This window comes from Hemibagrus wyckioides, linkage group LG14, assembly GCF_019097595.1.
Source record: "Hemibagrus wyckioides isolate EC202008001 linkage group LG14, SWU_Hwy_1.0, whole genome shotgun sequence".
In the NCBI taxonomy this organism is placed as follows: domain Eukaryota; kingdom Metazoa; phylum Chordata; class Actinopteri; order Siluriformes; family Bagridae; genus Hemibagrus; species Hemibagrus wyckioides.
Window position 1 is genome coordinate 23,237,256 of NC_080723.1, and position 25,644 is coordinate 23,262,899.

The 25,644-nt window shown below is 37.6% G+C and overlaps 1 protein-coding gene across 2 annotated transcripts in view; it reads right to left on the bottom strand.

Moving 5' to 3' along the window:
- The window catches only part of LOC131364423 (collagen alpha-3(IX) chain-like), a 38,547-nt gene that overhangs the window by 8,692 nt on the left and 4,211 nt on the right, over positions 1–25,644 (bottom strand). Inside the window, exons 2-24 of one of the 2 annotated variants that reach the window (XM_058407563.1) lie at positions 25,627–25,644; positions 20,929–21,000; positions 19,051–19,180; positions 15,891–16,287; positions 14,121–14,201; positions 13,162–13,179; positions 12,166–12,258; positions 10,963–10,998; positions 8,910–8,981; positions 7,722–7,775; positions 7,579–7,614; positions 7,463–7,486; positions 7,293–7,346; positions 7,069–7,140; positions 4,602–4,637; positions 3,708–3,764; positions 2,710–2,763; positions 2,563–2,616; positions 2,415–2,468; positions 1,140–1,193; positions 705–758; positions 188–241; positions 5–58 (exon numbers count right to left, since the gene is read on the bottom strand). The exon at positions 25,627–25,644 is cut by the window's right edge and continues 65 nt beyond it. In XM_058407563.1, coding sequence (XP_058263546.1) covers positions 5–58; positions 188–241; positions 705–758; positions 1,140–1,193; positions 2,415–2,468; positions 2,563–2,616; positions 2,710–2,763; positions 3,708–3,764; positions 4,602–4,637; positions 7,069–7,140; positions 7,293–7,346; positions 7,463–7,486; positions 7,579–7,614; positions 7,722–7,775; positions 8,910–8,981; positions 10,963–10,998; positions 12,166–12,258; positions 13,162–13,179; positions 14,121–14,201; positions 15,891–16,287; positions 19,051–19,180; positions 20,929–21,000; positions 25,627–25,644 — 1,628 coding nt within the window. The remainder of the gene's footprint in view (positions 1–4; positions 59–187; positions 242–704; positions 759–1,139; positions 1,194–2,414; positions 2,469–2,562; positions 2,617–2,709; positions 2,764–3,707; positions 3,765–4,601; positions 4,638–7,068; positions 7,141–7,292; positions 7,347–7,462; positions 7,487–7,578; positions 7,615–7,721; positions 7,776–8,909; positions 8,982–10,962; positions 10,999–12,165; positions 12,259–13,161; positions 13,180–14,120; positions 14,202–15,890; positions 16,288–19,050; positions 19,181–20,928; positions 21,001–25,626) is intronic. The other variant, XM_058407564.1, reaches the window with a different exon arrangement.

The following is a 25,644-nucleotide window of genomic DNA, read 5'->3' on the forward strand; positions in this document are numbered from 1 at the left end:
TCACCTTTTCACCTGGAAGACCTGGTTCCCCATCCAGTCCGTTTCGGCCTGAGTCACCCTACCCCACACACACAGACACACACACACACACACACAAACATCATCATTGTTGGGACTTTGTGACTCATTATGATCATCCCAATAATTATGAGTACATTAATTACTCTAATGATGATATTTTACTCACGATTTCTCCTTTGGGACCGCTGGCACCTCTGGGACCTGTGGAACCTGCTACACCCTGTAACATCAACCCAGTTACACCAATGAAACCAGTTACACCAATGAAACCAGTTACACCAATGAAACCAGTTACACCAATGACACTAGTGACACCAATGACTCTAGATGAAATCAATGACACCACTGACACCAGCAGCACCAATGACACTAATGATGAGGGTTACACCAATGACACATTTAACCATTCTTGTTCTTACTGTGTAAACACATCCTGAGAAACAAACAAAAAAACATTTTATTCATCAATTAAATCTTAATTCATCTAAATTAAGGAATAACGCACTTTGTGTCATGATATCAAGAGTAAATAATAAGTGACAGAATGAAGTGAAGATTTATCTCTTATGTGGAGTTACAAAGCCGACATTCAGCAGCTAAAATCTTTTATACTTTTTTTTATTATTATTATTATTTGCTGTTTCTTTCCCTTTTTTTTTCTTATCTTCCTGGGTGCTGCTTACCTCATCACCTTTAGGCCCCTGTGGTCCATCACGTCCACGGATACCTTCCACACCCTGTTACACACACACACACACACACACAAATCTATAATGTTAAATCTATAATGAGAAACTTAAAAAAATCCATATATGGTTAAAGGACAAAGCGTAAACAGAACATTGTTTGAATTCAAAGTGGATATTAATTGATGTTAATGGATGTTTCAGTTATTTCACCCATTATTCATAAATTTCTAGATCGACTAATCAGGATTTCAGTATTCCAACACTAAACACACTGAATATAATACTGAACACTTTTATCTGAAACATCTGTCTGTGGAAGACACAGAACACAGCTGTTCATCATACTCAGTAAATAAGAGATAAAACACCAGTGCTACATGCTAAAGTACAGAATGGAATGATATAATGACTGAAGCGGTGGATGTGTACCGGAGATCCTGGAGGTCCTGTGGGTCCGGGAATGCCGTTAAAACCTGGTGGACCCTGCAGAGACCAGACAGTGGAGAGAAAAACATCAGATCAAAAACGGCATCTGAAGCAGGTGGAGAAAGCAATCTAACTGCTAACTCCATTTCTCTCATGCTTCACACATTTGACATATTTCTGAGCCAGCATAAATGAAGTGTAAGGGAAAATAAATTTGAATAGAATAGTAATAAATAAATCTTAACAGAGTGAAATGAAACATCAATAAAAAACAAACTAAAAAAACAACAAAATTGAACAAAAGAAATAAAACAAAACACAGTAAAGTATTGAATAAAACTATAGAATGGAATAGAATAGAAATCAATTTAGTTCTCAAAAAACAAAAAACAAACAAACAAACAGAATAAAAGTAGCCAAAGAGTAAGGTATAAAACAACTGAATATAGAATAGAATAGAAAGGAATATGACAAAAAATAGAGCATAAATAATACAAATAAAATGATAAAAAAAATAAAAATTTAATTCTGAAAAGAACAGAAAAATGGAATAAAACATGAGAATGAAATAGAATAGAATAGTATTGAATAAATCTTAACAGAATGAAATGAAACATCAATAAGAAGAGAATGCAGCAGAACAACAAAAAATGTTGGATTACAAAAAATAAAATAAAATAGAATATAATAGATAGTAGTATTATAGAGTATAATATTACTGAATTCTGAATGAAATAGAACAACACAGTAAAATGACAGAACATAATAAAACAGAACAGAAGAGAATAAAATTCACACAACTGAATGTAATGAAATAGAAAAGAAATTCTAAAGACAGGAACGAATAGAATTAAATATCTGTAGGGTAAATAAAGTATAAAACAATCAAAAAGAATATAGAATAAAGCAGAATACTAGAGTGAAGAAAACAAAAAAAAACAGAACAAAACAATTATAGTTTAGTAAAATAGAATAGAACAGAATAGAATTTGAGCTCTACGGTGAATAAACTGTGAGAAATGCTATTCCATCTCTACAGTCAGAGGTAAACACTGATGTGTGCAGTGTACTAATTAATTGTTGATTATTATTAATTAATGAATGGATTGGTTTAATTAAAGACTAAATTTTATTAAATTCTGTTACAAAGAATTCCTTCAGTAAGTAACTGGTTTTACTCACAGTAAAATATTCACTTCTATTCTAATCAAATATTCCTTGATCTACACCCACAGTAGCTTCTTTAAGCACCAAAGGTACTCATGGAGTTCTCCTTACCCGATCTCCCTTATCACCATGTTCTCCAGGGTATCCGATCGGCCCTCTCAGACCCTGAGACATGAGCAATAGAAATGTTAAAAAATATCAATAATAAAATATCAATAAAAAAATCACAGCAGACATTTAAAGCCAACAAGCTCCTTACCTCTTCTCCTTGACGTCCCTGAGGCCCGGGTTCTCCTACAGCACCTCGATCTCCCTGTCAATCAAACACATTCCAAAACACATTCCAAAAAATAGAAATAGATTATGGCAATATTTCTTTTCAGGTGTGCGAGACGTCGTGTTTTACCTTTTCACCTGAGACACCTGGCACTCCGTCCACTCCGGGGAGACCTCTGTGTCCCTGAGCAGAGATAATAACACCTTCAACACCTCAGACAAGCTGGCATGATAGAGCTGAACTACATTACCCATCAGCCCCTGCACGTTACCTGAGCTTGTCACATGCTTCAGTAATCACTGTGTGTTTTTCTGCCTCATGACGCTCTCTCTGAAAGCTCTGTTAGCTGTGTGCTGTTTAAATCTAGCTTTTCTCATGCACTGGTGCATCTCAGTTCATCTCAACAGATCGTATTTATGATATGATCATCCCTAAATCCTAATCACTAAACTTTAACCATAAACCCTAACCCAACCCTTAACCCTAACCCCAACCCTAAACCACAAGGCTAAACAATAATCCCTAACCAATAATCCCTAACACTACACAATAACCGCTAACCCTAACCCCAATCAATAACCCATTACCCTAAACCCAACCCACAACTCTAACCCTAAACATTAACATCTAACCCTAATATTAAAAATTAACTCCTAATCATAAACCCTAACTCCTAACCAATAACCCCAACCTTAAACACTAACCCATGACAATAACCTCTAAAACTAAACCCAACCTTAACCATTAACCTTAACCCTAATTCCTAACCATACACCCCAATCCTTAACCCTAACCCTAACAGTAACCTCTAAAACTAAGCCCAACCCTGAACATAACTAAATCCTAACTCTACCTCTAACCTCTAACCCTAATCCTAATCTTATCTCCAATTCCCTAACCATAAATCTAACTCCATAAATCTAACCCCTAACCTTACACTAACTCTAACTCCATAACCTTAACCCTAAACCCTTATTCCCTGCCCTTAGTTCATACTGAAGTTCATGTTTATAGTGTTCTTTTGGTTATTTATGTATCACTTGAATCCACCTCGACTACACACTGCTGACACAAGAGAAAAAATGTATACGTCTGTATCATCGGTGAGAGAACTCTGAAAGTCCTACCTTCATGCCTGGCAGACCTGGAAGTCCCTGAGGTCCAGCAGGGCACATAGCCTGACACTGTAGACACACACACACACACACACATCAGTTCTCTTCTCCAGGGGAAGACGTTATAAGAACAGACAAACACTGAAAGGCACTTCCCTTTACATCCACAGCTCACTGAGCATCAGCAACTTTCAGAGTTTCAGAACATTTAAAACCCAACACCAACAAGATCAGGGTTTTTTTTTTTTGCAATTCAGAGAGCTCAAACACACACACACACACACACACACCAGTTCAGAGGCAGCTCCAGCTAGGCAGCATGGTAATGCAGTCCTGTGGAAGCTATTGTCCTTTAAATATCTCACATTTCAGCTAGTTTCTGCTTTCAACTAGCTACCTATCCATCATCTATAACCATCTTGACGCACACAGGAATGCTATATTGATCTAATCAACCAAGTAATAACATTCTAGCTAGTTATTTAGTTAGTTAAGTGTAGCTAGGATAATGATGTAGCTGATTTGGAAAAACACTTTCCTACAGACGGGACTTAAAAAAATACAACAAAAGGAAACTAAAAAGCATTTAAATGTGCTATTCTGGTTAAGTCTAGAACTTTCAGGGAGCAGTGATATATACTGTAATATATAGGACCCTAGAGCAGAAAAAAATAGCTTCTATCTTATCTTAAGTGTTTTAGGATGTGAAGAACCCTTGAAGAACCCTACTTGTAATAATGTAGTGATGTTTCAGGAAAACAACAACAACAGTGAAGCTGGAGATTGTTAGAAAATACGATACAAACACAGCTGCCTTCAGAAGGAAGCTCAGAAATAATATTTACATCGAAAAGAAGGAAAGAAAACATGACTGAAAAGATTCTCTTGATGAAGAGAAACACTCACAGTCTCGCCGCTTCCTTCAGGATTCCCGCCGACCCCCTGCAAACACAACAAGGTTAGAGCAGTGCAGAATACACACACACACACACACACACACACACACCATTCACTGCAATCTCATTACACAGTGTTTATTCCCTTCAGCCACAGCAGCTAAATGCTTTAGTAAAAGAGGTGCAATGCATTGTGGGAGTTATTTTTTAGTCATAATGGTAAAAATGTATCATGTGACTGAATTCAATGGAGAATGCTGAATTCACAGCATCATTTACAACCCTGAAAAACAAGACCGTTTCAGTTTACCTCACCCTGATTAAAGGGACAGTCAGTGAAGATTACAGGCACAGTCTGTAAACTTTAAAGATGCAGACTTAAATATTAAAGGGGCAATCTGAAATGATTAAAGATACTGATTGTAAAGATTAAAGGGGCAGTCTGTAACAATTAAAAGTGCAGTCTGTAAAGATTAAAGGTGCAGTCTGTAATTTTTAAAGGTACAGACTGAAAGATTAAAGAGGCAATCTGAAATGATTAAAGATACTGATTGTAAAGATTAAAGGGGCAGTCTGTAACAATTAAAAGTGCAGTCTGTAAAGATTAAAGGTGCAGTCTGTAATTTTTAAAAGTACAGACTGAAATATTAAAAGAGGCAATCTGAAATGATCAAAGAAAGCAATTGGAAAGATTAAAGTGGCACTCTGTAACAATTAAAAGTGCAGTCTGTAAAGATTAAAGGTAGAGACTGAAAGATTAAAGGGGCAGTTATGAACAATTAATGGTGCAGTGTGTAATTTTTAAATGTACAGACTAAAAGATTAATAGTGCAGTCTGTAGAGACTAAAGCTGCAGTCTGTAACAATTTAAGGTACAGACTGAAGGATTAAAGAGGCAATCTGAAATGATTAAAGATAGCGATTGTAAAGATTAAAGGGGCAGTCTGTACATTTTTAAACTTATTCAGTTATGTCTGTGATTGGGGCGGAGCTTATTCGTTTACTTGTGTTATGGTGGGAGGAGCTTATTCAGTTATGTATGCTGTGAGGGTAGAGCTTTTTAAAAGAATTTTTCAATTAAGTTTTTTAATTGACATTTTTTTAATTAATTTATTTTTTTTTTTTTACAAAAAATACTTCTTATTTTTTTCCATTTATTTTCAAATTAAAATATCTTCTAGGTTTCTGTTTTATATAAATTCTACAAATCCTACAGTCTTTACAGCTCCAGTGTCATTTAGAAAGGAAGTGAATGCTAGTGTCCTCATTTAAGGCTTCTGGCCCTGAAATAAACTCCGCCCCATTCTGAAACAGAAAGGCTCAGGATGAAGATTTTTTTTTATTCACATCATGGCTGTGAAAGACACTAAAATTTCAACCTGCTCCTTTAAACACACACACACACACACACACACAGAGATACACAGAGACTAACCTACAGTGACCGAGAAACACAAAACACAATAACAAATCCAGAAACACAAGCAGAATTCAGACAGAGTGAAAAAGGTAGGTAAAGTGTGTGAATGGAATACTTCACTCTGATTGGACAAGACATCTGTCACTCAGGAGATACAGGAAGTAGGAAATTGTGTATCTAACTTTATTTCTTGTACATGTGTGGAGTTCTGCCTTCACTTTAAACTGTTTTGCTTTTTCGATAGTGCAACTTTAAATCAATAAACATAATAAACATATTTATATATTTATAAGAAACTGGAGTTCATTCAGCTCTGCTGTGATGAAGGACGTTCATATGGTGTGATGTTGGATATACTGATAGTGTATCATGGAGTAAAGATTAGTTTGCGATCTCTAAACACACACCAGGTATGTGTGGAAGACCAAACTATTCCAGATTAAAGGATGTAAGGAGCGCTATAAGAGCAGAGCTGTGTTCATACACACACCAATCCACTTTCTACTGCTGCAGCTACTGCTGGACTTCCTGTAGGTCCTGAGTGACCGATGTCTCGTCCAATCAGCAATAAGAATTCCATTAATACCTACCTTTTCTGCTTTGTCTGAATCGTCCTTGTGGTTTTGGATTTGTTATTGTGTTCTGAACTTCTCGCCCGCCGTACTAACCCCTGAGTGGACAGAACAGTTTAACGCGTTCACCTGATTCATCACGCTCCTTAACTGATAAGCCGAATGGAGCGTGTTAAAGGCTATAAAACGTCGCGCTGCACAATTCTGACTCACATCTACACAATTATCATCTCAGTGCACACTCAGGAACACTCCTGCTGTTTCAGCAAGTCTTACCGTTCGAACAGAACAGAGTATACGAAAAATATGTCAAGTACAATGAAATCTCGCCCGTCCACAAGGCGCTGCGTTATCAGTATTTTACTTTCATTTATTCAGCATATTATCTAAACTAATCTATTAAATGAAAAAAAAAACGTCGAGCTGTTAATGTTCTTCTATTCCCAATAGAGAAGAGGTGTTAGTACAGCATGCGCAGTCCTTACGGGTGGGCCAGGGGGTCCAGGTGGGCCTGGTGGTCCTGGAATTCCGTTGGATCCTCTGGGACCGGCTGGGCCCTGTGAGAATAGCAGATAAAAGATATATGCTGTTTCTATAATGTGTTCAAATACAGCCTAACAAGAAAATGCAGCCAAAATAATCCAATTAATTAATTATTAATAATTAATAATAAGTGATATTTGATGTGAACACAGGGAAAGTTGTTGACCTCGGGTCCAATGTTGCCCTCGTTTCCTGGGATACCGGGTTTGCCTGGAGGTCCCTGAGGAAAGACAGAGACAAGTGGTGAGACAATTGTTATTTATTTTTATAGAGGTATTTATTTAAGATGATGTATGTTAATAGAAAGGATTATAGAAAAACAGTTTGTCTACGTACAGGAGGTCCAGTGGTTTCAGGTCCCTACAGAAAGACACAAACATATAAACAGATAAACTCATGATAACAGAGTATTTAAGATAATATTTCATTTTAATGTGTAAATGTGAACTTACAGGGGGTCCAGATGGACCTGGGAAACCCTGCAGACCCTAGATACAGAAATCATGTTAGAGAAATGAGCAGTGTCTGTGAGCATGTTAAGTAAACATGTATAAAGACATGTTTTTCATGTAAAACATTTTTTAAGGGCTCTTACTCTCTCTCCCACCGGTCCTCTCGGTCCCATCGGTCCCATCGGACCCATCGGCCCCTGTCGAGAGCAATAACAAGTCAATCACACTTCACACACTAAGACTGGGGGAGGTATTAAAGTTTTACTCGTAGACCAGCTCACATCATCGCTAACATTATAAGAGAGGATTCAGTCTCTGAGATTTTAGCATTCGTCAAACATCTCCACCCCATAAGCCATAGAAACACAACAAGCTCCACCCTATCTAGGCAGCATTAGTGTAAAAGGTTCCGCCCTTAAATTCCACCAAAGTGGAAAGGCTCCATCACATCTGCAGCTCACTTCATCAAGAAAGTTCTGCCCTGAAATCCATATAAACTGGAAAGATTTCACCCACGGAGCTCATGAAGCTGGAAAATGTTACCGGCATCAGTAAAGCTCCTTACTGAAACTCACAGAGTCAGAAATGTTTATTAACACATTTAATAATATAAAATAGTTAGCAAAAGCCCCGCCCCCACATCACACATAATTGAATAAGTTCTGCCTCTCACAGGACAAATAATTAAATAAGCCCCACCCCTCATAGCATACACATAATTAAAAAAATGTCCACTGATAAATAATACAGTAAGCTCCACCCCTCACAACATGCATAATTAAATAAGCTCTGACCCTCACATCATACATAACTGAATATGCTCCACAGTTCATAGAACACATAATTAAATATGCTCTACCCTTCACTGCATAAATAATTCCATTCACAGAACACATAATTAAGTAAGCCCCGCCCATCCCAGCACACATAATTGAACACACCACGCCTCTCACAGCACATATAACTGAATATGCACTGCCCCTCACAGCAGTCCACTGATAGAATACATAATTGAATAGCTTCACCTCTCGCAACATGCATAATTTAATGCGCCCCACCCATCATAACATGCATAATTAAATACGCTCCGCCCTGTACAGGATACATAATTGAATAGGCTACGCCCCCTCATGGTATGTATAATTGAATAAGCTCGGCCCCAAATAGCACACAATTAAATAATTTCCACCTCTCAGATCACAGATAATTGAATAAGCTCCGCCCCTCACAGCTCATGTAATTGAATAAGAGCACACAATTGGAAAAAAAACTCTGGAGACACACACACACACACACACACACAGTGATCAGTGATAGCATCTTGTACTTACACTGGGTCCTGGAAGTCCCTGTAGTCCTCTCTGTCCTGGCAGACCAATCTCACCCTTTTCCCCTTTACTGCCCTGAAACACACACACACAAAGCGGAATAGAAACAGCTTTATCAGAGTGCAGAATTAGCCTCTGTTGTTGCTTAGATACGCTTCAGCATGGTCGCTCAATATTAAATCAATTATCTGCACACTCATCGCCCCTCTGCGCTCTGATAAAACTCCGCCTCCGCATTACTCCTGATTGGATGGAGGTGCTGTTACATGCTAATCTTCCTTTGTGGTTAATGAAGCTGATGTGCAGGTTACAGCTTGGAGCAGGGGTGTGACAGTAAATACCTCACTTTTGGGATAAGTAGTGCACTAGGGCACTTGTAGTGTACTTGTTTATGAAATACGGAACTGAATCACCGAATGACTCTCAATACAAGATAGAAGATATTCTGTGTAGTGCACTTCCTGTCTCTTTACTACTCTTTACTACTAGTGTAGGAGAAATGTCAAGCCCTCTTCAGTACAGTTCCTAGGAGTCATTCTGTGCCCTGTATAATCCATATAGTGCACTACATAGGGTGTACAAGCCATCCCATGCCCTGTGTAGTACACATAATCAGACATGTAGGTGACACTGTAGTGCTGGGAGGTGATGCTTTAAATTAGACCAATAGTTAACTATATAGGGTCCATTATTTCCTAGCTGGTGTAGTGCACATTAAATACAGTACACACAGAGAAAGTTAGGGAAAGCTTATAAATGTGTTATAAAAGGGGTTCATAACCACATGAATAGATTCAGTTGAGTTGAGGTGTTTGACAGGTTTTAATAAAGGAAGTCTAATTAAATCTGCATTATAAACATTGTTTAATTGATTAATTCACGAGCGACAAAATCCAATCCATGGACTGATCTATTACTGAGGCGCCATTTATTCAGTGCTCAGATGTATTCAGTACTTGGATGCATTCAGCACTAAGATATATTCAGTACTCAGATGTATTCAGTACTCAGATGTATTCAGCACTCAGATGTATTCAGTAGTCAGATGTATTTCAGTAGTCAGATGTATTCAGTAGTCAGATGTATTCAGTACTCAGATGTATTCAGTAGTCAGATGTATTTCAGTAGTCAGATGTATTCAGTAGTCAGATGTATTCAGTATATTCACTACTTAATATCTCTCATTAACCTCAGATTAACAAAACCTGTCTTTAAATTCAACATGTTCCAATCTGAGAGAAGCTCCCTAGATAGGCAGCACACACTTTTAACCCTTAGTATAGTTTATAGAGTCATTAAAAGGCTGGAATATAATCATACTGTATTTAACTGTAACATGCACTGCATCATGGGTAATTTCCTTTAATGGATTTATGAACTGTAGTTATTTAGTATGAATGTACAAAAACATCTAACCTAGCATAATGTGTGGCGTAAAGTGTGATGCAGAAGACTCTTCAGTCCCAAACCACACACTTTTGGTACATAATTCTGTTCCCGCCACTTTGTGTCACTATGGTAACTTAAACAACAGTCCTTACACAAGTGAAGTTTTCCCTCACGTAATTAAAATGAGCTAGGTTTGATTAGTCCAGTTCTTTAAATTCGCCTTAAATTTTTCTGTTTATCTTTATACCAAAAGTATATATTTTAAATTTAAAAGTTATTCAAATAAACAGTATTTATTTAAAACAGGAATAATGTTAAAAAATAAAGTAATAAAAATAATAATAAAATAAATAATATAAATAAATAAAATAAAATAATAAAGTCAGATATTTACCCATAATAATAATAATAATAATAATAATAATAATAATAATAATAATAATAATAATAACCAATTTTTATATTTTAGAGGGTGATAGCTTGTTAATAATATAATTAATTTAATGAATAAATAACTGTAAACTGTATCAACAGTAAATACCTGGCAACCCATTGTCATTTTTAAGAGAAACATCTGTTTTTTTAACCCTTTTTGTTTTAAACGCTAGCTCTCTGCTAAGACGTTTCCTTGATTTATTGTTATGTGTGAAGGTGTTTTTATACTCACAGCTGCACCAGGAGTGCCCGGTGTTCCTGGAATACCCTGGAAAGAAATAAAACCGGATGTAAAACTCAATCAGAATGACTCATCGAGACAAGATACAGGTCTAAATCTCTAACGAGCGGACTCTAGTGCCTACACACGGAAGCCTACGTCTGTAACGAGCTGCTGGAAAGACAGCACAGGACAGAAAGTCACTTCCTCTGTCTCGTTAAACCCTCGTCAGTGATCGAGATAATGAGGCCAGGGACGGAGCTGACAGAACAGAGCTGAAATAAAATATCACAAAACGGCCTTTTTCTGAAGGAGCGGGAAGTAAACATGAGGTGTGAGGTGAGGAGACGGTGAGCTTCAGGGTTATAATGAACACAGAGAACAGAGTGAATGTGGCGTCATTGACTAATATGCAAATGAGGTTTAAGCGAATGTTAAACACACCGCTCTCTTAGGGCTTTGGAAATGTGCTAGTGAATATTAATTAATTAATTTACAATTTCACACATAAGTCACAGCTCAGTTTATTCCTAATGTATGCAGTAAAAATTGTAACTTAACACTTGGTTTTATATACAAATTATAATTTAAAAAATAATAATTAAATCTAAAATATTTATAAATAAATATAAATTTTCTTGCACATATTAATCTAATTTTATTTATTTATTTATTTTATACAGTTAATAGTAATATGTAATATTGTTGCAAATAGTAATATTTAATATCATTAATTAGCGATGCATTGAAATGAATAAATAAATTGGAAAAATAATAATAACAGCTTCATAGTAAAATACATTTAATTACATATGCTAAAGAAATAATCATTTTTAATAATGTGTTTTATTAACTAGCAGAAATTATATTCGTTAACATTCGTTAGCGTATTTGTGTTTTCAGTAATTAGAGTAAGGTTTAATAAAGGAACCATTATTGTAGAATTAGTGACCAGACAAATAAAAACCTCCAATACAGCAAATTATTACATATTTGTCAACAGTAAATATTGCTATGGTAACAATAATGAGACCAGCACTGATACACTGACATCCAGCACAGCAACAGGTGTAAATAAGCTGTTACTATGACAACTAATGTGGATATAAAATAATAATAAATATATAAATTTTACTACAATAATTTCTGAAAATAATGTAAACTCTAGGTTTGGACAATAAGTGACCAAAACAGTTAAGAAGTTAAAACCCTTACATCTCTTCCATCACGACCGTCTTCTCCAGTAGGTCCCCGAGGTCCTGGAGGACCCGGTGGTCCAGCAGGCCCAGGAATGGGTTTGGGGTCAGGCTGAACGGAACGAGAGAGACCAGAACAAATCAACATGGAGCACTTTGTAACTGTGCAGTGTCCTTTTCTCTACATAACACCTGATCTACTGATGAGATATTTTTAATTCAAACTACACTCAAGGTTCATTTCATTCCTTTATACCGTTACGTTTGATCAGACATGCTAACAAACTAGCCTTTGCTATGACAGCTTTCACCTTCCCTCACTATGTTGTTTAGATTATGTTAGCATGAACTCATGGCTGTTTATGATATTAAACTTTACTCACTATTAGCCCCGCGTACTTAGTAAGGTTCTAGGCTGGTTTTATTTCATTTATTTTCATCTAAATTCACATTTTATTTTCTACAATGCTAAATTCTAAGTGTGCTCTCTTGAGAATTATTATTAGTATTATTATTTTTTGGTCATCCAGTCATTTTCATTTAGAGAACAGCGCCTGTAAGGCACAACGTTTTCCAGATCTTTCTATTTCACTCTTTTTTTTTACCAGGCTGGACTCGTTCTCTTTTAACACGGACTTAAAATCGATAGCTACAGTAATATAATGAAATCTCTTCCTCATAAGCTCCCAAGGGGTCGAGTGAACAGAACCACCTGAGACATAATGAAGAGTAAAACCCGAGCTACCTGTAAAATGTCCTCCAGCTCTGATTTATTCACCTGGCCTGAAAGCCTTCCTTACAAAACATTGAACTCTCTGTGTAATATTTTGTGGAAATATTTAGCATCTTTAGCATAGGCGTCAACGTTTATGGCTAAGACTTCTCCTCTACCTGTCACACGGGGGTGATTGAAGCACCCAGTAAGTACAGCAGAAAGCAATGAGGTCGATTAAGCAACAAAGCATTGGAGTAGATTATTGGCTTAAAAAAATATAAAGTGAAAAAAATGAAGTACCTCAGCATTGGCATACATCTGAAGAAGCAAAAAGGAGAGAATTATTCTAGAGTTAGTGAGAACTGCTGCCCCACACCTCACCAGCAGAACCAGAAAAATAAATCAAAACAAACAACAAAACAACAGCAAAAGCAAGGATGTAAACTTTGCTGCTAATATACTAACGCTAGCGCAGAATTAGCATTTAAATATTTGCGTGAAGCTTGCGTATGAGGTGTAATTACGCCCCCCCCCCCAAATCATAAACATTACTTAAGCTTTAAATATAAAATCTAAGCATGTAATACATGTTCCTGAGTCAGTGTGGGCGGAGCTTATATATGTGATTGTATGACATCACATCTAGCCCTTTTTCCGCTTAGCATGATTACACAATATAACAGTTTGGATGTTAGCTAGGCTAGACAGCTACATCACTGTAGTTAGTTTAGATTCACTTGGCTAGCAAGCATGCTAACATCAAGAAAGTTTATTTGTATGTGTATCTAGGCAATGGTAAGTAAACAAGGTTTGCTAGCTAGCCTTCTAACTTTAGGAAACCTGTAACTGAGTTTGTGTCCAAGCTAGGTAGCTAAGCTAGGTAGGTGAAATAATTTTGCTAGCAAGCTAGCTAATATCAGATTATTTTATATTAATATATTGAAGAAAACTTAAGCTCCGCCCCTGTTGACCCAGAAATGTAGTAATTCATAATTATCCACATTTTAATGATTGGGATTTGTGGAGAAAAATGAATTGTGACATCACAAGTATAAAAGTAAACATTCTGACTGGAGAAGTTCAAAACCTTAGAAAAGTTGTCCAAGGAATAACGAAATGGTTTACAAATTAGCATTAGCATGGCATATGTGTTTAGCATCCCTGTGTTGATTTAGAATTAATCACACTAATAGCTAGAAGACTGTTAGCTAGCTACCAGCTAGAGAAGCAGATAGAGAGACGGGTGATGTGATGATTACCTCGGCTACAGGAAGCTCGGTGCAGCTCTCTCTCTGAGCTCTCTTTGGGTCACAGTGAATCAGCATCCACTGCACCTCAAACTAGAACAGCACAAACAGACTGATATAAATATGCTAGTCAAGGAGAAAGGACAATAGTTAACATTTTTAGCTCAAATTTCAAACACAATTGACTTGTTCATAATAGAGCAAATAATAAACGAACAAATTATGATTCTTTTCAGTGACTCATTAGAATCTGTTAGGTTAAATGATTCACAAACACTGAATTGCTAAAAATCTCTGAATGAGCTTAAAGAGAAATGAATGAACCAAATAACTCAACTGATTCACTGAACTTAGTCACCCAAAAGGATTCACTGAATCATATATTGAATTGCTGAACCAAAATGACCCCTAAACTCAGAGTAAATCTCGTACATGATTCAGGCCCTGTCCACATGAACGTGGGTATTTTTTAAAACCGCAGCTTTTTTACGCGGTTCGGCCGTTCGTCCACACGCAAACGCAGCATCCGGTCACTGAAACCGAACATTTTTGAAAACTCCTGCCAGGGTGAAGTTTTTTAAAAACTCCGGTTTCAGTGTGATCGTGTAGACACCGAAACTGGAGATTTTTGGCTTGTGAACAGGGTTGCCAGATTGGACCGAAGATTTCCAGCCAAACTATAGCTTAAAACCCACCCATTTAAAAAAATACCAGCCCAAAATGCACGCTGTTATAACTAATACAATAACAAACAGTTATAACAGTTAATAACTTTGTGATATCGGCTTAACGAGTAGAACGATTACAACAACACGCTAATCAAGACTGAAGTCTGACTGGACAGGACTCTCCTGAACCTTATTGGCTAAACTGAACCATATAATTAAAACGTCAACATTACATATTATACTTTATTTTAATCGTTTGAATTGAAAATTAATAAAATATCATGTTTATAGTCAAAAATAAAAACCCGCCAGTAGCATAAAAAAAAAACAGCCCAGATTTTATCAACCTTCTGATTGGCCAACATGGCTTTACGGTTGAGATTATAACGCCACCTGTTGGTTGTGCATGCTCTCGACATCGCTTCAGACCACGTTTTTGCGTTTTCATGTGGATGAGATTTTTTTAAAACGAAGGAGGAAAAACCCCCGTGTACATGTGGACTAGGCCTTAAAGATTCACTGTTTTTAATGAAACACTGCTTTTGCAGAATGAAAGAAAAGTGAATCTCAGTTTAAAATAGTCTAAATTAGAGAGGATTGAGTCTCAGTCATGCTCAAATGATTCAGGACTCCAACACTAATATCACTTAATTAGGAATGAATCTCATCATGACCAAATGATTCACTGACTACAAGACTCATTTCATTGAATTAGAGGGGAGTGATTCTGTTCATGACCAAATGATTCAATGACTCCAACACTAATATCACTTAATTAGGAATGAATCTCATCATGACCAAATGATTCACTGACTACAAGACTCATTTCATTGAATTAGAGGGGAGTGATTCTGTTCATGACCAAATGATTCAATGACTCCAACACTAATATCACTTAATTAGGAATGAAACTCATCATGACCAAATGACTCACTGGCTCAAACATTGATTTTTTTTGAATTAGAGAGGAGTGATTCTTGGCATGACCAAATGATTCACTGACTCCAACACTGACTGATCAACATTGAACACGAAAGAGGCAAATCTCTGTCTAATGAGCTCATGAACAATTTGAGTATTATTGATATTCATCACCAAGCATTAGCATTCTCACCACCACAGAGCTGCTGGAATCAGCGTCCAGTCTCCCGAAGAGTGTCTCTCCATCCGTGCTGACATAGCCCTTCTCCTTGATGGGCTTCTGGTCGACGGGCTGGCAGTCCACGTATAGTGTGACCATCTCGCTCTCCACGCCAATCATCACTTTGTGCCACTTGGTGTTGAAGAGCACAGAGAGGCCTGGGAAGGTGACGGTCTGAAGGTCTCCGTCCATGGTGGTGAGGAAGAACTCGAGGGCCTGCTGGTCTCCATTCAGACGCATCCCTACCTGCTTCACGCCGTCCTCATCCACCACCTGCCACAGGTTCCACACTTTGTTCACCGTGTTCTTGATCATGCGGAACGTGGTCATGAACGAGTACTCCGCCGGGAAGCCTCTGGGGAACGTCGGCCTCGGGTGAACAAGAGCAGACATGTGTTAACTCTTTTACTGCCAGAAAAGAAGTATCTAGAGGAAGGAACACTGGACTGGACCAGAACCAAAAACAAGATCAGTGAGCAGAGAGCTGGAAAAGCTATTTATCCTTTCATGTTTTTAAGAAAAGCTTCACATTGTTAAACTGGACATCAAAAAAAAACAACAACTTAGAACCCTTAAGGGTTCTTCAGCCATCCCTCTGTGTTCAGCACTACAGTAAAGTGATTTCCTGTCATAAAGGGATCAGTAGAACATTTAATTATCCAATAAATCCTTAAAGAACTTTTCAAGAACCCATTTTTCTGAAGCTTATTTTTTTTCTAGCAGTAATATGGAGTTTCTACCAAAATAAAGGAGTCTCCAGTTTCAGTGCTAATAGTCAGAGGTGAAGCTGTAACTTTGTCAACAACTTAAGGACAGAAAGGTTTGCAGTTTCTCTTAATAACATAGGGTTCTATATAGAACCCTGGGGTTTCTATTTGGTCAATAGAACCTTTTCCTCCAAATAAATAGTTCCTCCAAGGGGGAGAATGATGCATAAGGTGAAATGGGTGCCATTACTTTTGGATCTCTGTGTAAATAACACTCGAGATGTTTTGAAACGACATGTTTATGAATGTCATATATTTTAGAAAGGATCATCGAGTTGATTAAATGTGTGAAAGAATTCACATTGAAATGATGAATCACTTTAATAATAATAATAATAATAATAATAATAATAATAATAATAATAATCATCATCATCATAAGCATGAAGCTCCATCTTACTTGGATTCAAAGAACCCCATTCAGTTGTTTTTAAATATAAATTTCTGTGTATAAAGAACCCCCTTTTGTGACCAGGTGGATGGTTCTATTAAGAACCTTTAACATCTGAGGAATGTTTCCATTGCACAAAAAGTGCTCTGTAGTGGAGGAAGATTCTCTAGACTATAAAAATGTTCTTTATGTCTCTAAGGGAAAAATTGGTTCCTTTAAGAAGCCATTTACTGATAGGTTCTTTGGGGAACCAGAAATGGTTCTTCTATGGAATCACTGTGAAAACCTCTTTTTGGTTCCTCCTGGAACCTTTATATTTCTGTTTAAGAGTGTTCATGTAGCAAGTGATAGAACCATTTTAGGTTCTGTATGGAACCAGTTCTTTTAATAGTGTAAAGTGACAAGCCATGAGGTTTTTCTGAGTTATTAATCTGAACTGCTGTGAGTCAGGTTCTGTCACATGCTCCATCGCTGATTAGTTTCCTGTAAGAGCAAGACATGGAGTGTATTATTCCTTCTTCTTCCTCTTCTTCTTCTTCAATGATTTCTCCTGAGTTGTGAGCTAGATGACAAAACGCTCCCCTACGAGCCTTCTAATGTCTAATTTCACCTCAGCCGTTTAGGGAAACATGAAGGTGATGAAGGAGAAGGAGAAACGCTCTGGTGATCACACGGTGCATCCTGACTCCAGGGCCACATGATCAAATACACCGATACCAGATCAATCCAAATGGGCGGCACTTTAATCTTCAAAGCCTCGTGGCCTGGGAGCAACTTCCCCACCGGGATCATTTCAAAGGGTCTTTCACTGGATGAGCTTCAAGCTGGAAAAAAAACCCAGCTGACCCGATCCAGGAGGCGATTGTGCCGAGTCAGGATAGGAACCGTGGCTGCCTCCGGGGTACAGAATCTTAACGGGGCAGAGCTCTCTGTAGGGGGGGTGTGTTTATAGACGAATTTTTACCAGCTCGTAAATGGATCAAGGTAAGGCGATAAAAATGGCGCTTCCTGTTGGACTGTAAAATAAACAAAAGCTACGTCTTAAAGCGCTAACTCTCTCCATCTTCTCACTCACTTTGATTCTCTAACAAACGATTCAAATTAGCAATGTCGCTGTGACGAACATGTCCCTGTGAACGAGAGGCTGCTATAGAAACGAATTAATATAACCCTGCTGATTGGTGAACACCTTCCGACCAATCAGAATCCAGAATCTAACCATGCATCATACATATAGCCAAGCCATTGAATTCTCTGGAAACCAGTTTAGCATCACAAACTCCCAGTTGATGGACTTGGACCCTGGTCTAAGATACGGAGGCGACCCGGTGTAGTGAGGAATGCGCTGAGTGTGTTTGAGGTGGTTTACTCTATAATCATCAGCAGATGTGCACATGCTGAATGTGTGTGTTTTGAGTTGTACAGATGTGCACTTTTTGTGCAAGCTTCTCCGCGCTCTTTCTCATGACACATGAGATCGGACATGTTTTTCGGTTCTTATCGTTATTATAATTGTTATTATTTTTGGTTGTCAGCGAGCAGCTGTGTGAGGAGAAGGCAGATCCGTGTGTAACCTGTAATAATGTAACACCTGTAATGAACACAAGCATTTTTACACGTGTGTGTGTGTGTGTGTGTGTGTGTAATAATGTGTTAACATGTTCTAAACAGATACAAATACGTACAGAAGGCTAGACGTGTGTATCAGAACTGGCAACAAAGCACGCAATGCCGTCGTGTTATGCCTCATGCCACTTTATTAGGAACACGTTTACCCTTACAGCCAACCATGTAGAGCTGAGAGGTGCGCCGGGTGAGGTGTTGTATACAAGTGGCCAGTGAGTGTGTGTATATATGGTCATTAGTAACATTATGTACATTTTATCTCACACTTATTATGATTCAGATGTATTAATGGAACACGTCAGTGTAGTTGTAGTAGTAGTGTGTGTGTGTGTGTAGTTGTGCGTGTTACCTGGTGGGGATCTGGAAGTTAGCCTCACGGTCGAGTCTGTATGCCAGCTGAGTGGATGTGGAGCCTTCCACCTTCCTCACACCCTTCAGCGGAGTCGCGTCCGACTGTAACTGTGTGATCAGGTCGAAACCTAACACACACACACACACATTACTTTTCTGAAATAAAAACTTATCTCAGCTCATCTTAGCTCAGTCCAGCTAAATGTTCTCAGAAGGCCAAATCTGTGAGATATTCCTATACATGTGGACACACACACACACTTTTACAGATCTGGGCTATATTTAGTCCCCTGAGTTTGGTACAGTAGAGTTTAGTTCACGTGGTTATCATTAGCGAGTGCAGAATTTCAGCATTAATGAGTAGTGTAATAATCTGAACACGTGTCTGATGAACATCAGGTCCTTAAAATCCGCTTACACACTTTCCAGCATCTGCACGTGATTGTGATTAGCGGTTTTAGCCTCAGCGCAGATTTGATAAAACCAACAGAGTGCAACCAATTAAGATCTTGCTGAGCCTGAAGTGTTCCTGCTGCTGATGGTGGAACCTTTTATTTGGATCGTTGGAGATCTGAGAAGGTTATGGAACCTCGTCAAAGTTCTCTGTGGCTAATGAATAAAACGCTAAGAGCTGGAGGGTCTGGGCAGGGAGGCGGGGAACAGATGGAAATATTTAGGTTGTATAAAGCAGCTACAGGTTTTGAGGTTTCATCCCCAGAGCTGAGGTTTTTGGTGCATTGCTGTGTGAAGGTGCTGGAAGAAATCTACATTCAGATTTCACTGTTCTGGTAAAGAAGAGGTTCCACAAAATGGAACTGTTGAAGATTCAGAAGATAGACACAAGAATATGAACATCCAAATGAATAAAGATCTAGCAGAAGGTGGAGGACATGAGCAGATCTAGAAGGTTCTGAATAATAAAACAGAAGATCCAGGAAATTGAATCACAGTGAGAAGATCCAGTAGGTGGCTACAGAAGGATAAGAAGATCAAAGAGGATCCAAAAAGATCCAGAATGGTGATGAAGGTGGAGAACATGAAACATAAAAAGATACATGAGAAGAAAGGGTTGAAGAAGTGTAAGCAGATTTGAGAAAGAGTTAGAGATATGGTGAGGAGTTATCTAGGAAGGTTGAGAAGATTCAAATTGTAGTAGATCCAGAATCAGCTGAAGAAGAGCAAACAAATCCAGAATGAAAGAAAAAAAAAAGCAGATAAAAAAGGATTGAGAAGGTCAAAAGTATGTGCACCCCTGACCAGAGCTGAATTAATTTACACAAATCCCCACAGTCACAATCTAAAAGCTAGAGTAAAGATTTCTAGAAGAGAAGAGAAGTGAAGAGAAGAGAAGCTAGGAAAAGAGACGAGAAGAAAAGAGAAGGAAGGAGAAGAGAAGAGAGCAGAAGAAGAGAAGAGTGGAGAAGAGAAGAGAGAAAAAGAGATGAGAAGAGAGGAGAAGAGAAGAGAGAAGAATAGAAGAGATGAGATGAGGAGACAAGAAAAGAGAAGAGAGCAGAAAAAGAGAAGTGAAGAGAAGAGAAGAGAAGAGAAGAGAAGAGAAGAGAAGAGAAGAGATGAGATGAGATGGGAAGAGAAGAGATGATGAGACAAGAGAAGAAAAGAGAGCAGAAAAAGAGAAGTGAAGAGATGAGATGAGATGAGAAGAGAAGAGATGATGAGACCAGAGAAGAAAAGAGAGCAGAAGAAGTGAAGTGAAGAGAAGAGAAGTGAAAATTGATATCAAGATGATTGAGAAGATCTAGAAGCACAAGTTGAAGTTCTTGAGATCTAGATATTAGAGGATGATGATTAAGGATCTGAAGAAGATCTGGAAAAGATCATGAAGAACATCTATGCTTTCTGAACCGGATTTTACCTGGAAGGTCATCTTGTCCATTCCTCAGTGGTGGACACACGCTGTCACCATCAAGTCTGTTTAAATCCAGCTCTGGAAACGAGAAAGAACATGAATCATGTCAAATTATTTAAATATGAACATGTTTATGCTGCGGGTCTGAGACGTTATCTTCATCCCAAGTTCCTGTGAATGACCTGTTACTATAGAAACAATCACATGTTCAAACAAGAGCATTAATAACGAACCAGAGCTGGAATAACAGTCGCTGTGTTGGGATATGACTCAACCCCGGATGCTAGTCAGGATTGTTAATATTCAGCTTTACAGCCTTGTGTCCTTAAACCCCTGAGACACACGTCGATCACTCGAGCTTCAAGAAATGGTCAGAGATTTCACAGCTGGAGGACAGATGCAGCAGCCATGTTGTTGTCTGTGCCTCAGAAATCACGTGAGGATTCCTGTCAGGTTGTCTGGGGCTCGGCCACCCACTTTCCTCACGCCGCAAAACACTTTTGGGAAGAAAACGGTTGAAATTACGCCACCAGACAGACTCTGTGTGGTTTGTGGCTTCTGAGTAAACAGCAGTAAATGTTATGACATTTCGAAAAGCGGCTTCCGAGACAGAAAGGAAACGACCGACCAATAGACCCTGCTTTTACCAGGAAATGGAGTTTCTCCTTGTGTCCATGTTGATGATCGAGTGTCTTTGTCACTTCTCACTCCACAGTGGAGGTTAATATGAAGCTCATATGAAAGCAGACACTCAGGACTTTAAGAATTTGTAGTGTTTCAGAAGGATTTCTGTTTTTCTCTAGACTACTAGGGGTGAAATATTCATAGAAAAGTTAAAAAAAAAACCCAAAAGCGGTTATTTCTTTTCACAGAAATGTTTCAAAGTAAATGTTGATCTCAAACCCATTTCTGCTCTCTGAGATGTTCTCCAAGTGCTTGTTCATCTAAAAAGCAGATCTCAGTTTTGGTCTTCAACCAGTAAAATTCTGTGTAAGGTTCTCCAACAGAGGGAAAAACACACCGAATTCAGATGTGGAAACTCTTTTAACGAGGGATTCGAATGCTAGCAAGAAAGTTTGCACTGCATGTTAGTTTCTCTTGCCGTTACACTGTTTTTAGTGTCTTCTGTTAGATCACGGGTGTCCAGTCTTATCCACAGAGGGCCGGTGTGGGTGCAGGTTTTTGTTCCAATCGAGCAGCAGCCACACCTGATTCCACCTGTTTAATCAACTGATGTTGGCTTTCAGTAGACTTAGGTGTGGCTTCTGATCATTTGGAATGAAAACCTGCACCCACACTGGCCCGTTGTGGATAAGATTGGACACCCCTGTATTAGATGAAAAAATTAAATAAGTGAAATCACAGAAAGTGTAAGCATGTGCTTCCAAATCTGTGAGAGGAGTCTGATTTAATGTCAAATAGCTAGCTAGTTTCTCATCAGATATACAGATAGATATAAGTAAAATATTCAGTTGAACAAATATACAGTCATACCCCTCCCTACGTCGTTAGTTGGTTCCAAGAGATGCGGCGTAAGTCGATTTCCCCTACAAGTCGGAAATGCCCCTATAAAGTGCTGTATATGTTCCCTATAATGACACTATGACTTTATTTCTAAAAAAATATTCCCAATATGAAGCGTATGGAAACTGTATGGCTGCTTACAAAGAACTGACCCAAGCCAAGCATTCCATGTCAAGGCTCCTCACAGGAAGTCATGCCACCAAGCTTGGGCTAAAAATAGAACAGACCGCCCACACCACCAATCTGTCAACAAAAAAACACCCCAAAAATCACCTAGCTTTTGAACGCATACTGAAGGCAACGTTTGGACTCTTTCCAAACAGTTTTCACTGACTGAACTAAATTGTGTAAAATTCATAAACTCCCTTCGCTTGGCTTTCCACTGACGCTAACAAGTTTTGAACGTTTCCCAGCCGTACGTGTAACTTAGACAGCGTTCGGTTCGGATCGGTTCGTTCGTATGACGAAAATGCTTCAAAATGCACCGATGCAAATTTGTTGCCAAAATTTAAAATTCGTATTGGAGGGCTTTTGTATGGCGAGGTTCCACTGTATTAAATAAAAAAATTGTTAAAGAATAAAAATATACAGTCTACAGTGTACAGTGGTTATTGATGTGTGTGTAGATGTAGTAACGATAGCTAAAGATCTACAGACAGTTAAATTTAGTTTCTAATCCATTTCACTATGTTTATGAGACCTTGGTAAACAGTGTGATATCACTTCCTGGACTCTGAGGACCTTTTACGGCATAAAACACATTTTGGAAATGTGTTTTTTAATTTTTTTTTTTTAGAATAATGTCTGCTGTAGAAATATAAGTCATATAAAGAGTTAAGATTTCAGGTTCTGTAAAGCAGATGAATCATCAGGAGAAAGATTATCTGTCATCATCGTACAGTACGATACGCAGGCTATTTCTGTCCGACAGCGCTCGAGCGCTCGGTCCTGCGGAACAGGAACATTCTGTTTTAAAACACTGTGAGCTCCACACTGGACACGCTCTGTACAGTTTCTCCTGAGAAGTGTCCCGATGGCTGTGAGACACTCGGCTACGATCAGCAGGAGCACTGAAATGGTTCAGCTAGTCGCCTTTAAGGTCTCAAACAACGCCTGTGTCTCAATCAGATCTCCATCTCCCTGTGTAGTGAATCAGTATATAGTGTATATGAGTTGTACCTGACACTGATGACTCAATGTCCTCTTCAGTCAGTGTAAAATATCAAATATACTACCAGTCAAAAGTTTGGACACACCTTCTACTTCACTGTTTTTTGTTTAGGGATTTATTTTCTACATTCTAGTCAGTTGTTATTTTAAGACACGAAGGTCAGGTGTTCTGGAATAGTTCTTGCAAGAACAGTATTGTCAAGTGCATTTGCAAAACCCATCAAGCACCATGATGAAACTGGCTCACATGAAGACCATCCCAGTAAAGCAAGACCAAAACTGACCTCTGCTGCAGAGGAGAAGTTCATTTAGAGTTACCAACCTCAGAAATCACCAATTAACAGCACCTCAGATTAGAGGCGTTATGAAGGCTTTACAGAGCATCAGTAGCAGACATATCTCAATATCAACTGTTCAAACGACATTATTGTGGATTTCGGCCGCCTTCAGCATTGTGTTACAATGTAGAAAGAAATAAACATCAGGAAAGACCATGGGATTAGAAGGTGTGTCCAAACTTTTGACTGGTAGTGTATGTCAGATTTATATGCCAAATAAACGTGTTTGCTTCATTATATTTGTGAGCCACAACAATGATAACAAGCTGTAGATGAAGACAACTGTATATAGACAACTATATTTTTGTTATTTTAAATTTTTAATTATACAATGAATTAATTATTTTTATTTTAAGTTTTAAAGTTATATATATATATATATATATATATATATATATATATATATATATATATATATATTTAACTTATATATATATAACTTATATATATATATAACTTTAAAACTTAAAATAAAAATAATTAATTCATTGTATAATTAAAAATTTAAAATAACAAAAATATAAAATAAACAATAATAATGTAAAATAATTTAAAAAATGTATTAAAATTAAAAAAAAAAAACTAAACACACTCACAGTTGTCTTCGTCTACAGCTTAAAACAAAAATAATTAAAATAAAAAAAACTAAATGCACTCAGTTGTCTTCAACAATATATTAATTAATTAATTAAACAATGAATCAGTGATAAGCTACTTATATATATATATATATATATCTGTACAAAAAGTTGCCTGAGAGTTGGTTTAGTTTTTTATTTTAAAATTTGTATTAATTGTTTTAATTTTTAAATTTTTTAAAGTTTTTTAATATTTATATTTAATTTAATTAATTAATCAACGAAACAATGAATTGATGAATTACCAAATTAATTAAATAATTAAACAATGAATCAGTGAATTAATTTTCAGAAGATATGACATGCACTATGTGAATGATGATTTTGTGATTGAGATTAAAACTGACCCCCTGATCAGTGAAGTACTGACTGAGACACAGCCTGTGTTCTGTGTGGTTCTGACTACTGACTCAAAGCTGAGTTTTTAACAGTAACTCAGGAATTTTCCAAACTTGCACTAGAAGAAGGCTGGAACATTTTTTATATATATATTATTATTTTTTTTAATCTCAGTTTCCCAGCGGTCCTACACAAGCTCTAGATCTGTCATGTTTTTTTTACCACTTTGGAGGAGAATAAGGTCTCAGAATAATTTTACACAGCAATATAAAGTTACAGTTTGGAGTAAAAAAAGCTGTTCTTAAGACAGAAGACAGGAAGAGAGAGAAGGGTAAATAATAAACAAACAAACAGAAATGTAAAAAAGGGACGAAAAGAGTTTTCTGCAAAACAGGAACCAGGAAGGAATAAATGGAGCAAAAAATACAACAGTGTGGGAAGTGCAAGAGTTCTACAGAGTGAAAGATCCAGAGGTGCAGAAATGGAGATGATTCTCACACTCTTCCATGCATCCATTTTGGGAAAAAAATGCTCTCAGAGGAATCAGAGAGATCGTACAGAAAAAGAGAGAAGAACAGAATGTGTTTCCTGAATGTTCCACACCAAGAAATGTAACTATAAAGAGATAAAAACTCCATCTCAGCACACTGCAGTCAGATTCCTGTTCATTCTCCTGAGCTTCAGAGGAGACTTACGGGAGAGCGCAGGAGCAC